This window comes from Ambystoma mexicanum, chromosome 13 (genome assembly GCF_040938575.1).
Source record: "Ambystoma mexicanum isolate Mex_15411 chromosome 13, UKY_AmexF1_1, whole genome shotgun sequence".
Taxonomy (NCBI): Eukaryota; Metazoa; Chordata; class Amphibia; order Caudata; family Ambystomatidae; genus Ambystoma; species Ambystoma mexicanum.
In genome coordinates, this window is record NC_090938.1 from 233,896,129 (window position 1) to 233,911,948 (window position 15,820).

General features: G+C 46.6%; 1 protein-coding gene across 3 annotated transcripts in view; it reads left to right on the top strand.

Moving 5' to 3' along the window:
* Positions 1–15,820, top strand: part of KDM5B (lysine demethylase 5B) — a 1,291,824-nt gene that overhangs the window by 351,394 nt on the left and 924,610 nt on the right. For all 3 annotated transcript variants that reach the window (XM_069633695.1, XM_069633694.1, XM_069633693.1), the window contains one exon: positions 7,001–7,097. In XM_069633695.1, coding sequence (XP_069489796.1) covers positions 7,001–7,097 — 97 coding nt within the window. The remainder of the gene's footprint in view (positions 1–7,000; positions 7,098–15,820) is intronic.

Genomic DNA, 15,820 nt, shown 5'->3' on the forward strand with positions numbered 1-15,820 from the left:
AGCTAAGAAGGATTTTGATACCCTAAAGACTCTAGGTCAGATCACAAGGCCTCCTAATTAGTGAGATTACGGCAACAAACGCTTTTTTCGTGGCCAGCGACAAAGCCAACAGCAACAACAGTACTGCTCAGCAGGCAACTGGTCCTGCACTCAAGGAACCAGCGGACATTATGCTCAAAGAGGACAACGTTGTTGCAAGGGAAGAGGTAGGGGGCCCCACTCCTAGAGGCTCCCCGGCTACCAACACCAAATGACCCAAAGGTTCGGGTCCCCTCCCATGCATCACCGGTCGGGGGCCGGTTAACATCTTTTCTACCAGCATGGGAGGGAATAACAGACCGCTGGGTATTGTCAACCATAGTCCGCGGTTACTGCATAGAATTAAGTCGGTCCCCTACATTCTGACCCCCCCAGGGGAAGACACTTATCACCAGAGCACCTCGCCATCCTTCTTCAAGAAGTCGAACTGCTACTAGAAAAAGGAGCAATAGAGGCCTTGCCTCTATCACAGGTAACGGAGGGTATTTATGCAGTGTACTTCCTTGTACCCAAAAAGGATTTAACCATGCGCCCTGTACTAGATCTGCACCCAGCGAACAAATTTGTCAAACCTCAAAAATTTCGTATGGTGACCTTACAGGAGGTAATTCCCCCGCTTTCAGAGGGAGATTACATGGCAACACTGGACATGAAAGATGCATACTTTCATATTTTAATGCTGCCAGCGCACAGGAAAATCTTCAGGTTCATGTGGAGGGCAAACACTACCAGTTCAAAGTGCTACCCTTCGGCATAGCGTCAGTGCCGAGGGTTTACACGAAAGCAGTGGCAGCGGTCCACCTGTGCAGGTTGTCCATCCCAGTATAACCTTACCTCGACGATTGGCTCATAACAGGGGATTCCTACGAGACATGCTTCTCAAATACCCAAAAGACTGTAGACCTTTTGTTCCAACTAAGGTCCAGCCTAGACCCCAGCCAGGTCAAGCAATTCCTAGGGGCGCCAATTCGAACAAAGGAAAGCCTCGTCTTCCTCTCCAACAAGAGGGTCCAAAATATGCTGTTTCAGATCCCTCAATATGTAGCCGGTCGAGAGGTGACGGTACGCAAAGAAATGCGATTGCTAGGAATGATGGCGTCATGTATATATTTGGTACCTCACGCGCGACTACGTCCAATGCAAGAGTGGCTCAACAGCCAGTGGCGTCAGGCCAGCGGACAGTGGGATGATCTAGTGGTGGTCTCGCAGGCCCTCGTTCTCTTGCTGCGGTGGTGATCGAAGGAAAACCTTGTAATAGGGAAACCATTCGCCACCCCCGCAGTGGAAGCCACTCTAACCACAGACTCATCCCTCACAGGATGGGGTGCTCCCCTATCCCATCAGACTGCACACAGTTTGGACTCAGGGTGTAGTGTCCAAACACACAAATTTGCTGGAACTACTGGCGGTCTTCAAGGCACTGAAGACTTTCCAGACGCACCTTCAAGGGAAGACAGTGCTGGTCCTCACGGACAGCACCACAGCCATGTACTACCTGAACAAGCAAGGGGGCACTCGCTCTCCAGGAATGTCCAAGCTGTCCCAGAACATCTGGAAATGGGCTCTCAAACACATGTTCCTGTTATCACATGTACCAGGGGAACTCAATCTGCTGGCAGACGAACTCAGCAGAGACTTCCCTCTGCCACAGAGTACGAATGGCGATTACGAGAAGACAGTGTCTGGCGTTTTCGCACAATGGGGCTTCCCAGAAATAGATCTGTTTGCAACTCTGGAGAACACCCATTGCCAAGATTAGGCCTCCAAGTACCCCGAGAACCGTTCCAAGGGGAACGGTCTCTGGATAACACTGTCAGGGAAATTTGTTTATGCTGCGGTCTCCTTCAACGTGATGCGTAGTGCAGAGATGACTGTCTGGACTGACCCGCCTAGTCTTGTTTGCTGGACCCGAAGAAGTATTTTCCTGCAAGTGGAGACAGGGATGGCCTCCCAACTGTTCTCGCTCTCCCCCCACTAATCACCTCAGATATCCCCTTAGTAACCTCACCTTATGTTCGGAAAAGATGAGCTCGCCATCCTGCGTGTCTTGCAGGGGCGCGTAGATACTAGTTACTTCACTGGTTTTGAAGGCGTTGGGAGAGTTCCGGTAAGTATTGACTCTGAAGTCCCTGGCGGGATTGGTAAGTATCAAGTTCGAAGAGTTCAATGTGCCCAATGTTCACTCTTGTCCCCTTCCTTCCTTAAGTTGCAACTGAGTTCTTGAGAAGGTCTCATAGCTGCTGCTGGCGTTCAGGTAAGAGTCTGTGTTACCCAACGCTGTCCGGTAACTATTGCATGCGTTAACGTGTTTTTCTCCCTCTTTACAGATGTGGCATATGAAAATGTGGAGAGTTATGGAATAATACCGCCGGTGGTAAGTCTATGGTGGTAAGAGGTTGTATTTGTTGATTCCCTTGGCTCACCTTGTTTTTTCTTGTGTCCCCTAGGTGCCGGATTACGGCGAAGAAATGGAGACCGTGCCGGATCGAAAGATGCTGTGAGAACTGGCGAGTATGGCGCCGTGCTGGAGCTGGCAAAGCGACGCGTGCAGGACTGATGTACTTTCCAGGTCCGGAGATGAAATGGTTCCGGAATTAGGTGAGGAATTTGAAATAGGTTTGTTTTCTAACCTTGTCCTTTTATTCTTTATTCTAGGAGCTCCGGATTCGAGGCGGGCGTGGCAGAAGACTGGATGCTGGCTGCAGGCACACGGGCGTGGCAGAAGACTGGATGCTGGCTGCAGGCACGGTGAGCATCACGCTGCTGGATACAGAATAACCCGAAGCATGTGCTGCTGTTCGGGTGTGGTTTAAATGGTCTCCAAAGTAGTTCCAGGTAAGAAGTTCCCTAGAGCCACGCCCGAGCAAAAAATAGTCCCTGTAACATAATAGTCCCATCCAGGCCTCATGTAGGCTTGGGCTCTTTTGCAGCATGGTCTGCATCAGGTAAGTAAAGTCAATGAGCCTGGTGCCTATGGCGCCAGGACTGATTTCTGATGAGCGTGGCGCCTAAGGTGCCAGGACTGAACCCAGACAGCCCCTAGCTGGGGCTGCTGAGGTTTAAACAAATGTCTGGATGCCTGCTCCCGGAGCCGAGGGCCTTGGTCCTGATGCCCAGGGGTAGGCATCATGACAGATGCATGGACATCCTTAAAGAGGCAAGGAAACCGAACACTTGTTACTGCTACTCTAGCAAGTGGAAACGGTTCGTCATCTGGTGTAGGGCTAAAAGCATCAACCCCGTTGACTGCTCTCCCACACAAATTGTTCTTTACCTAACTCACTTATTAGACTCTGGGTTAGTCTTTAATTCTATTAAAGTTCACCTAGCTGTACTTTCCGCATACACCACGTCTCAACTTAGTGTCATGGTGGAAAGTGCCAGTTATCAAAGCCTTCATGGAGGGAGTGAAAAAGATCCACCCTCCTATACCTAACCCAGCTCCCGGATGGGACCTAAATGTGGTACTAACCAGGCTTATGGGCTCCCCCTTCGAGCCCATGCACAAAGCAACACTTAAGAACCTCACCCTTAAAACTGCTTTCTTAATGGCGATCACCTCCATTAGAAGAGTAAGTGAACTACAAGCGCTGTCTATACTAGACCCCTTTGTAACAGTTCACAAAGATAAGGTGGTTCTACGCACGCATCCTAGGTTTGCACCGAAATTCATTTCTAAATTCCATGTCAACCAGTCTATAGAACTACCAACTTTCTTTCAAAACCCATCAAACTTGGGAGAAAAAAGCCTGCATACACTTAATGTGCGCAGAGCGGTCATGTTTTATATGGCAAGAACTAGACCACTGAGAAAGACTAATCGGTTCTGTCTCGGTGGCAGCAGGAAGAGGAGATAGTTTCAAAATCCACTATAGCTAGATGGATTGTCCAATGCATCACTCTTTCTCTCTTGCAAAGAGAACTACCCTTCAAGCCAAGAGCACATTCTACTCAAGGCTCTGAGGCTTCCATAGCATTCATTGCAAATGTCCCTCTTGAGTCCATTTGCAAAGCGGCAACCTGGAGTTCTGTACACACCTTTACAAAACACTACTGTGTAGATGCCCATTCTAGATCTGATTCCCAGGTGGGACAAGCAGTATTAAGACATCTTTTCTCTACTGTTCCTTCTCAGAACCCACCTCCAACTCCGGGTACTACTCGCTAGTCTATGCACAGCATGTGATTCTAAGCAGATTACCAAGCATCAGAAGACATGCATTACTTACCGTGAAGGCATTTCTGAAGTTTGTATCTGCTTCGATTCACATGCGCACACCCTTCCTCCCCGCTCGGATGGAAGGAACATGGACATCTTATTTTTCTCTCTTCTGTACTCGCTCACGTCTAAGAAGGCTCCCTCAGGGCAGAAAAAATAGAGGGACCTCGACGCGTGATGGATTTTGAGTACACTGCACGTCACTATAGGGATAGTATTAGACACGCCTATGTCGACGTCCCCTTTTCGACTACGAAAAACAAAATGCAATACTGTGCAGTCACTACTGGATGTTGGACTATGCAAAGCATGTGAATCTAAGCAGATACAATCATCAAATACTTTGACGGTAAGTAATTCCCATCATATGATGGGAGAAGCGAAGGTCTGTTAAGGTGCTAGCGAGGTCAGTGGCCGTGAGGTCATTGGGGTCTTGGTAACCTAGATTGAGGTCTCCAAGTATGATTGTGGAGGACCAGGTGGTATGTAAATTAGATGTATAGTGGCTGTTTGGTTGTCAGATAGGGGAAGTTTGACAGAGTAGCTCAGCCGATTCCAAATTCATACTTGGAAGGGTTCTAAGTCCAAGTGAGTTTTTAAGTTTTTATGGATGAATGCAATCCCGCCACCTCTTGAATTGCGGTCGCATCTGGAGATGGAATATTCAGGGGGGATAGCCAAGGATAGTGCTGGGCCAGAGGCGGGGTGCAGCCAAGTTTCAGAAATGACAATGAGGTCTAGCTCCTGAGTCTTGATCAGATCGGCTATGTTCAGTGCATGTGCTGCAAGGGATCTTGCGTTGACCAGCGCAGCTTTGATCTTTGTGGCTTTTCTTGGTGGGGCCGAGGTCGACTGGGAACGATGGAGAGTAGGCGAGATGGGAGATTGGGGGGGGGGGGATAGGCTGGGCATTGGGCGTTTTGACTGGATACTAGGGTGCATGTGATGACCCGTCATGCCCAGAAATCTTGTTCCTAGTCTTTTGTTTCTTAAGCGAGCATGGTTGGTTAGGTGTGGGTTTTTTGGTGAAATGGTCTAGCCATAAGACAGGGTTATTTAGGTAGATATTAGGCAGCTCGACGCTCCGGTGGGTGCTCGTGGGTCGGCATGTGGGGGTCATAATGTAAGTGCGTAAAATGAAGAAAATGAAAAGGCGAAAAAAGAACACCGGGACCTGTATTTGTCATTTTTCCGCTGAGGGGGCTCCAGGTAGAGTATTATTTTTGTAAGAAATGTTTAGATGGATCTGTAACGGCAGATTTGATGGCATTTGTTGTTTTCCTTAGGTCAGTAAATCTTAACCAATGTGAAGTTATGGCAGTTGCCAAAGAGAGATGGATTTCCATTTTACATTTGTATACTCATTTTTGATATTGTGGTAGGTTTTTATTACTACGTATTTACTTGTCTAAGTTATAAGAAATTAATTGTTTTATTAGATTTTATCAGTGGTGCTGTAAAATGGTTTGCCTTTAAAAAATGTATTGATGTTTTATGAATTGTATATGAACATCTTAAAAGGATGCTTGTCAGCCGAATAACTAACAAAAAAAGACTAACTACTGCAGAAATCAGCATTGGCTAGGCCAATACCACCGCATTGCAAACCTCGACATTCTAATTGACAGGGAAGTCCTCTGTGATGTGCCTTCCTCCCGAAGACTGGTGTGAATAGCTAGTTTTCGGTAGTAGGAGCATGCATCTTTGCATTTGCTCTGCAAGCCTGGAACCAGCACTCCTTAGGTGCATGGACTTCCAGCTAGCCAAATGGTTTGAACACCTCTTGTGCTTTCTTGAGGCTTTGCTGGGACATTGTTACATACACTTTGTATGTCTTAAACTGCCCACCTCTGTTTGGTTTGCATTGGGTGTAACGTCCTGCTTACCTTGATGCAATACAGGGTTGTCCCAGGACGGTTGGATCAAGGTCTGTACTGCTGTCTCGGTCATCCTTAAACCCCATGGCTGCTACTCCTTTTGCTGGAACTAAAATCGCAGTCCTTATTTCACATGTTTGCCTCGGCCCTGCACAAACTAAACTTTTATACATTACCTGCACTAAACGAGTAGGCCCTCTTGGCTACTCTCCTTGTCCCCGAGGACCCTTTCAGCACGACTAAGACTACTAGGTACAGGCTAGGGCTGGACGTCTGAATTCTGGTAAATGTTGCTGGTTGTCTTATATATAAAGCCTATGTAATAGGTTTTGGTTACCCTAGTTTAGGGAATGCATGAATAACCACTTGTGATTCTTAAATAGTGTTTAACCCATAGTGGGATACCAAACTGAGCTGGAATCTATGTGCTAGAGTTTTTACTTAAGTTGAAATATTTAAAGTGAGCCTTAGTGTAGTATTATAATGACTGTTATTTGTATAATTTATCTCTGTTGGTCTTTTCCTTATGAAGTGTGTTTTAACTGTACTACTCAAGAGTGCCCTCTTCCTCCTTACTTCAGCGTGGCTAATTAATCGACGCTACTGGAGTGGCTTTGCTCAACTGAGGTTGTGAAGAATGTTGCTAACCCTTGGCTGGCTTTACAAGTCTTACCCAAGCAGTCACTTTGAAAAACCCTGGACAGTTGGGTTGATCCTTAAATCACTGCAGTGTGTCAAAGTGCATATTTGGTTACGTACAGTCGTTGTGCCAGAAATGTTAAAGGAAATGTATTGTAATCAATATTCTAAAATGATAGGTAACTCATTTTTCCAAATGTTCTCTTTCCACCTCAAACTTTCACAGGGTGTTTATATTAAAACCGAACCCGGTGATGAACAAGCAATCAAACCCCATAATTTGAGACGTCGAATGTCCTGCCCAATATCCAGCTGCGAAAAAGGTGAGCTACAGTGTTACAGACTGACTGTTTTTTTTCCTCTGCGCTGAGGCTTGTGGAATCTGCTTAGATCACATGCTATACATAGGCCGACATCTAGTGGAAGCTGCGGTGTATTCCAGTTGATGTTTTTGAAACTCAAAGGGATGTCGACCGGGGCGTGCCAGTAATACTATCCCTAGTGTGACGTCTACTGTACCCATGTTCCTTCACGTGTCAAGGTCCCTCAGATTATTTTTTTTCTGCCATCATTGCTTTCAGCGTCTGACAGTTGCTTCTGGTTGACGCCATTTGTAATTAAAAATCCGAACTAGTTACTCTTTTTGTCCTGTCTTAGCCGTTCATTTATAACACCTTCGACGACTGCTTCGAGGACTACCTTCGTCGGCTGCCGAACTTGCCTCATCGAACTTCCACTGCCTCGGACGGCCGCTTCGGGCCTCGGCCCTCACAGTAGGGAGAGTGGGGGTGGTACATATCTTAGCTAAACTAAGAGACTGCATATTCCCCTTCTTCCCACTTTACTTGCCAATCTGCCCTTCCCATTCGAAATGGAAAATGCACAAATTCTGTTCTACATATAATGGAACATTTCCCTGTAAGGACTCGCACTGGGTGTGCAACCTTTGTCTTCCAAGGGACCATAACAAGGGCCAGTGCAAGGCTTGTCTTGGGGAGACTTCTCAGAAATGTGCCAATTCCCTCTACCTTAGACCCCCAGCAATGTTTCTGGATTTTGAGGACTTGATTTTTTTAACCTGGAGATGGAGCACCTTCATTGCAGAGACACAGGGAATTTCAGATTTCCAAAGGTTTAAATACCTTCGGGAATTTCAGATTTCCCAAAGGTTTAAATACCTTCTCTGGGATAAACTGTTTCCCAGAGCACTAAAGTGAAATTGACTTTACTTACATTTGTAACTTTCTAGACCCAGCACACCCTAGCTTACAATAGGGTGCTGGAGGGGTTAGTTAGCAATCCCTTTGTCCAGCTTCTCATGTAACATGTCTGTTACCCTTTCCTCACTGAATGGCTGGTGGCAGTGGTTTAATTTTTACTACCATTAAGGCGGACAGCATTCACAGCCACGGTAAAGTACCCATGGGTGCCATTTTGACAAAATGGCCGGTGCTACTTTTTTTCACCATTTCTTTGTGAAAATGTCCTTCTTGAGATTTACTCTGCGTGCCAAATCAGGTTTGGTCCTTAAGTTCATTTTGCTTTTGGCAGGATTCACGAGTGAAGAACGCCTCTGGCTCCAGGGTAACTGGTGGGGGCAGGAAGCGAGGGAGGTGCCCGAAACTCCCTGTGCTTAATCTCCTAGGAGACAGGAATGCACTCTTGGGTGGTTAGCCGGCTGGCTGTCCGGCAAGGACAGCCACCTTGCTAGGTGACTGACAGCTAGGCTGGAATAAATGGGAGCAAGTTGCATAAAAGGAAAGGCTTTTTGGTTTGGAAGGCGGAGTCGACCACTGGACGAAGGAATCCGAAGAGAACTTGAAGAGGACGCCTGCTGCAACTCCTGGACTGTTGGTTCGCCCGGTGAAGCCCTGATGCTGTGCTGAAACTCCAAATTCGTATCGACAGAGAAGCCCCTGCAAGGACTTCTCCCTTTTGAGTTGGTGGGACCAATCAACTCCAAAGTAAGCCATCTGGACATCCTCTCAAAGCTGGTTGAATATCTGTTATGAAGATGGCAGGCAGAGACAGGTAAGAGTTCAAAGATATTTATTTCAGTTTCTCTGGATACTAGGAGGGAAGAAGACCCCCAGCATTAAGAGGCTCCACCTCATTCAGCCCTTGGCTCCAACTGACAACATTAGAATCAAAACAGAACTATGCCACAAGAACATTCCGTGACACCACGCAGGATGATGTATGATACTGCTCCTCTCAATACACCTCATACTATCCTGGAAGACATCTCGACACAATCCACTGCAGTCGCTGCTGGAACCAGATAGCCAGGCAAAGGAACACCAGTTTGTGTGCTTTGCTTTTAAGCTGGCCAAGAACTCCAGGAAGATCCTCCAGACTCCAAGGAAGCAGGACTGACCGAGCCTGAGCCCCCTCAACAGAGTGCGGGACCCCAGAAGCAAGGAAAGTCCATTTAGTCTGCCAGGAACCGCAGTGTTGCTATTTGTGGTAGATGCGAGGAGATGAAACAGCGACTTGTTTGAAGTTTGCTGGTTGCGAGCAGTGACCGTCCCATTGCAATGCAGAAGTCTCCAGATGTCCTCCCTCTTGTCTCCACGACTGAGGCCCAGGAACAGCGAGAGCTGCACAGGAACAGAAGTCATCTGCTGCACTTTCTTCAACTTGAAGGTACTTTAAAGTATAAGAACTTACCTCTTGTTGTGAAGTCACTTGTCCTTGTTGGAGGCTTGTTTGCTTGCATGTGTAGTTGCTTGCAGCTTCTTTACGTCACAAGCCTAATCACCTTGTGGCCCTACTTTGATTTTCTTCTATTCTACAAAGACTTTTTAGACATTGGTAAATACTTTCTATTTGCCTGCAAAAAGTGCTTCAGTTCACCTTGACTTTTGCTAACTTATTGGCTGGCCTGGGCTCCCTGAATGACTCTTCTCTGGTTATGTGATTTGCCTTCTTTCCATGAAAGGGTTCACTAACTTTGCATTGGGGTGGGTGGGGGGTTTGTTTAGAAAGTACTTACCTACTTAAGAATAATTGTGGATACTCTTTTTTTTCTGAACTCTTCTCTTTATCACTAATCCCAAGAATATTCTAAATGCAACAGTGATATATTAATGTCAACAGCACCCTAGCTATTGAAGTCGCCTGATGGTGTAGGTAGTGCCTGTGTGCCATCCCTAATGGGTCTTTGCTTATTTAGAAAACGAAAGTGTGTATTTTTTGAAGTCTATTTGTGTTTGTTATTGCTCCCTTGAAGGCTTACCATAACTGACTGGTAAATTAATAATAGGATTACTCAAGAAACCTTCTGTGTAAGAAGAGTTTATTTGAATACTTGTCACTGTGAATCTGTGCAACTCCCCTTCAGCTAACATTGACCCCTCTTGAGATAAGCCTGCCTGCTCCAAATGCTACCAACCTGTGTAGTGCAGACTTGTACCAAATGTTGGGTTTCTATTGTCAGGAGGTCAGGTTTATTGTAGTGCACCCAAAGTGTACTGCATAAAATCTTGCCTAACAGCTCGCAAGCTCTTTAAGCCCAAAATTTTGAAGGACTGCAAAACAAAGCGTTGGGCCCACCACGCTATGCCACCGAGACCGCCTTGGACGTGGAGGGTGCCTCCAGTGACTGCAGCGTCTTCACTGATGGTGAAAGGGACATATGGGATTCCCACACGCAAGGCCCTGACCCCACAGACAGGCCAGCTACTTTGTTACAGGGATGACATCCGGCGGCTCCAGCACAGACAAGATTCCCCACACTAAGCACACGGCCATAACTAGACGTCAACACGGACTAAAAGGCCACACATGGTGTCAAGGGGAAGGTCCACCCCTGTCCTCAGGGGCCTGTCGTGAGGAGATTGCCCAGAAGTCGAGGGATAAGTCTGATTCGGACGCCGTGCCCAAAACCACAGCCGAAAGCCGAACATCAAAAGACGCGAAGCCAGCCCGTTCACACACCGATATGCAACAGTAGACAGACACGTCAAAATTGGCAAAATCCCTTCGGCCGTCAAAAATGTCTAATCTCAGTAAGAAACCTGTCCCAGATACACTTCTGAAGGCTCGGACTTTGAAACCCCAAAGGTCAAAATCCCACAAATACCCTAGGGAGAAAGACCATTGCCCAAGGGCTGCTGACCATATCGGAGGCTATTAAACACAAGAGGCAGCCTACCTCTGAACTGCCTCCCACACCCCCCACTGTCCCAAGTTCTTCGCAGTGGTCTCCAGAGGAAATGGACAGGGTCATAAGGCACATGTCCTCTCTGGCCAACTTTTTCGACAGCCATTCTAAAGTTCTAGAAAACCTCCAGAACACACCACAAGCTAGTGGGGGCGGCACTGTCCCAACCCCCCGCCAAAAGGGCCCATGCAGACAACCCTACAAGCAGCCCCTCTCAGCAGGACACAGGCCTGCTTGAACACTATGACCCCAACCAAATATTCCAGGAGACTGGAGCATATACAGATTCTGAGGATCAGGGGTGTTAGGCAAAGTTTGTATGCAGTACCCTCTTGGAACACTGCACACAACTATGACTACAGGTGTAAGCAAACCAACCTTTGGTAAATGTCTGTACTACACCATTTTGGTAGCGTGTTGAGCAGCTAGGCTTATCTCAAGAAGGGAAATGTGAGCTGTAGTGGAGTTAAACAAAGATTGACAGTTGCAGGTATCAAGGTTTCTTATATAACAATTTACAGGTTCAATTATAAAACACTCAGGAGGAAATCACCTAGTAACACAAAAATATACTTCAATACTGTACATTCTTTAAAAAGTAAGTAAAAGGCAAAGGTTATCAAAACATGAAAGACTACAATTATTCTTAGACAGTGCAAATACTTTGATTTCACCAGAAGAGTCAATTCAATAGGCAAGGCTAGAGTCTTGCATAGGATAAAGCAGTTCTGGTAGTTAAACGGAAAAGTAATTTGTAAAAAGAATCATATGTTGGGTGATCAGCTGATTGGGCCTGTGAGTTGCAAAAGTTTCAAGCACTTTCACAGTGAGAGGTAAGTTCTCTCCGTCTTGTTTTACAGTACCTTACAATGAAGAAAAAAATGCAGCTGATGACTCTGTTCCTGGGCATCAGTCGTGGGGACAAGAGGGAGGATGTTGGACTCCTGTGCTGGGACTGGTCAAAGCTTGCTCTGGCAAACTTCAATTTCAGTGGCTGTTTCGCATTTCAGCTACCGCACTCGTAACAACGCTGGTCCTGGCGGTCAAGGTGGACTGTCCTGGCTTCTGAGGTCCTGCACTAAACTGAGGAGGGTCAAGCTCAGTCTGTCCGACGTCACGGGAGTCCAGAGGCCATCTTACAAGCAACGCACACAATCTGGAGTCCCTCTCCCTGGCTCTATAGGTTCCTGCAGCACTCTGAGGAAATGCAACCAGCTCTGAGATAGGTGGCCAGGTGGATTAGTAGTGGATTGGTCCTATCCACTCAAGGGGAGAAGTCGTCCTTAGCAGGGCTTCTCTGTCAATGCAAACTTGGCGATTTGGACCTGCAGCAGGGCTTCACCGGGCAAACCAACAGTTCAGGAGTTGCATCAGCCGTCCTCTTCAAGCTCTTCTTCGTTTCCTTCGTTCCAGTGGTCGACTCTGCCTGCCAAGCCACGAGACTCGCCTTTTAACAAATTTGCTCCCATTCATTCCAGCCAAGCTGCCACTCACCCAGCAGGGTGGCTGTCCTTGCTGGACAGTCAACCGGCCAATCACCACAGAGTGCATTTGGGTCTCATAGGAGACTAAGCACAGGGTGTTTTGGGCACCTTCCTCACTCCTGTTGCCTGCCAAAGGCGAATGAACAAAGAGACCAAACCTGGTTTGGCACGCAGAGAAACTCTAGAAGGATTTCCACAAAGACATGGCGATAAAAGACCGGAAACCATTTTAGCAACGATGGCTGGGCGCCATCTTGAAAAAGATGGCTCCCGCAATTTAACATTACCGAAGCTAAGAATAGTTCAGTCGGGAAAAATCATGGCTGTTCGTTGTAAAACCACTGCCAAAAGCCATTCTGAGAGGAAAGGGTAACATTTGACTGTTCCATGAGTAACTAGACATAAGGGATACTATGTAACCCCTCCAGCACTCTATTGTAAGATCGGGTGTGCTGGGTCTAGACATTTACAGGGCTAAATGAAGTCCATTTTTCTCTACTGTTCTGAGAAACAGTAGTTGATCACAGAGAAGGTATTTAAGCCTTGGGAAATCAAAGCCTTCACTGTGTCACTGCACTGAATGTGCAGTGACACAATTGTAAAAGATGGAGTTGGTTAGACTCCATAACCAAAGAAAACACAACGGTAAAACACATCAAAATACATGAGTGGGGAAAAGGGGTCACTCTCACCAGGTAAAAAAATCAAGTCCTCAAAATCCAGCAAAGTTGCTGGGGGTCTCTAAGGTGAAGGGAATTAGCACTTTTTTGAGTATTCTCCCTAACAAGGGGAACATAGAGGTCGACCACTATGACAACGAGGAAGACGTTTACATCATACTGTCGCCAGACCCACCGGTGGCAGACTCACCGGTAGATAACAGATCCTCTTCAATGACCTGCTCTTAAAGGCTGCCTAACACTTCTAAATAGACACAAGAAACCTAAGTAGACAAAGATTTTGTCAAACCTAATGGGAGACAACGCAGTGGCCCAATTCATCCCCTTACCACAATGTGTGCAAAGGTGAATACAACCCTCTTTGGCAACCCCTAACTTAACTCGGGCAGTACCCCCCCAGCATTAAAAAAAATCTTGCGACCAGCCCCCTCATAACCCTCTACATCGGAGGTCAATTAAGGAGTATCACCAAAATTGAGTGCATAGTTTTAAGTCGGACCCGAGCTCAGGAAGATCCTTTAGACTCCCTCCCACGAAGCAGGACTAATCAAGACTGAGCCACCAAGAGTGCTGGACCCCAGATGCGAGGAAAGTCCATAGTGGTATCCAACAACTGCAGTGGTGCTGTTTGCGAGAGCCCCGAGAAGCTGAAACCGCGAAATGCTGCTGATCTGAAGTTTGCCCATTGCTGCTGCCGACCTTCAATTCGTAGTGCAGGAGTCCCCAGACGTCATCCCTCTTGTCCCACGACTGAGGCCCAGGAACAACCGTTATCTGCAGACCTACACAGGAAAAGGATCTAGCTGGAACCAATTTCTTCTAACCAAAGGTACGGTAAAACGAAGGGGACTTCCCTCTTGCTGTGTAGCCTTGCTAGCTCTCAGTTGAGACTTGTCTCGGTTGCCTTTGCAGAGTTGCTTGCAGCTTTGCCCCTCACAAACCTCCCAGCTTGTGGCCCTACAGTGATTTAATGTATTTACAAAGACTTCTAAAACATGGTGCAAGACTTTTTACCTAACTGCAAGAAGTGCTTCAGCTCACCTAGGCGTTTGTCAACTAACATTGGATGTCCTGGCTCCCTGAAAGACTCTTCTTACCTCTGACTTTGTGCTCTTTTTCCCCCAGGAAAGGGTTAATTTACTTTGCAGTGGAGGTTTCAAAAAGTACTTACCTGCTTAAGAATATTTGTAAACCATAGTTTTATTCCCTCATCATTTCCTTATTACACTAAAACTCAGTATTGCTCTAAATGTTCCAGTGATATATTAATGTCCATTGTCCTAGTTAATAAGTCACCTTTGCATTTGGTGAATAATATTGGTGTGCACGCTCTAACCCCTTTGCCTCGTTTTAAATTTCTAATGGTTTCTGATGGGTTTGAACCTGGACAGACGACCCAGCCTTTTAAGGAGAGGTAGCACTACTTTGAGGTGAATGAGGATGCAGAAGATACTAAAACATCAAAACTAGTTGGCAAAGTTCACTGTTTTAATATCAATTATCTGAAACAGGGAGTACAACGGACGTCTCAGCATATCTCTCATTGTTATAAAAGATATGTTTTTATAAACTTCTAACTCATCACTGCTGACGTCAACCTCCGTTGCAAACTACAAAAACCTAGTGGCAAATGTGATAGGCTTAAGGGGAACATCTAGGTATACGTTCCATACTAGTCTAAGAAAGTTATAGGCTCTTCAACGTCGCTTGGGACGACTAAGCACACCCCTAAAACAGGTCACTATGAACGTCACTAAATGCACAATGTCCCATTGGTTACACAAACTATAGGGCCTTTAGTGGTGAGCTGGTCATAACCATAGCGTCCCACCAATTAGCATATCACCTCATTGGTCTGCACGTCATTTAAGGCTTTGAACTTGGCCTTGGAAATGTTCCTTGCCCCAGAGAATTCATGAGTTGGTGGCACGCTCCGCGCCTCTGCGTAGGTGTGGTTCGTCATGTTTGTCCAGTTCATCCCTCCAACTGAATGAAGACCACAAATTTGAGCTCTGGTGCATTTAACTTTCTCTTGTTAAATGCATTTCTGATGTCTTCCTTGCTTTCGTCCATGTCTTCTGAACAGGAGTTTCATTCTTTCACATGATTGTAACTAATGACTGCTCATCCCAGTCTGATAAGACCTTGGCATCTTGGTGCAGCCTCGCCTTTCTGAGATTTCTTCTGTAACTCAATTGTTTTTCAACTGCAACACACTGAAAAAGGCCTTCCTATCCCTATTGTGACGTGTAGTGTACCCAAAATCCCTCGCGCGTCGAGGTCCATCAGATTGTTTTCTTCCACCCAGATAACTGGTTGCCCTATAGCAGAGCTCTTACATAAGCGACATTGTTTATCCTAAACCGACTTGTCTGTTATTCCCCCTTGAGTCATTTCAACGGCAAGAACAACTTTGGTGAAGACTATGTGGGACTTGTCTACGGCGGTGGATTTCAGCACCTAAGATCCGGCGGCTGAAGCATCGACGTGGCTGGGCCCTCCTGCCGGCCTTTAAAGTAGGGAGAGTGGGGCCGGGGTGGCCACATTTCCGTTATCTTTCCTCTTTACCCCTCTGGGTCTGGTCATCTTTCCCTTTTGCTACGGAAAGGACTCCTTTCAGGTTCTGCCCTAAGTGTATGGTCAGATACCCGTGGAAGGACGAGCACAGGACGTGCAACTCCTGTCTTCCCCCTTGGATCACAATGAGAAGCGGTGTG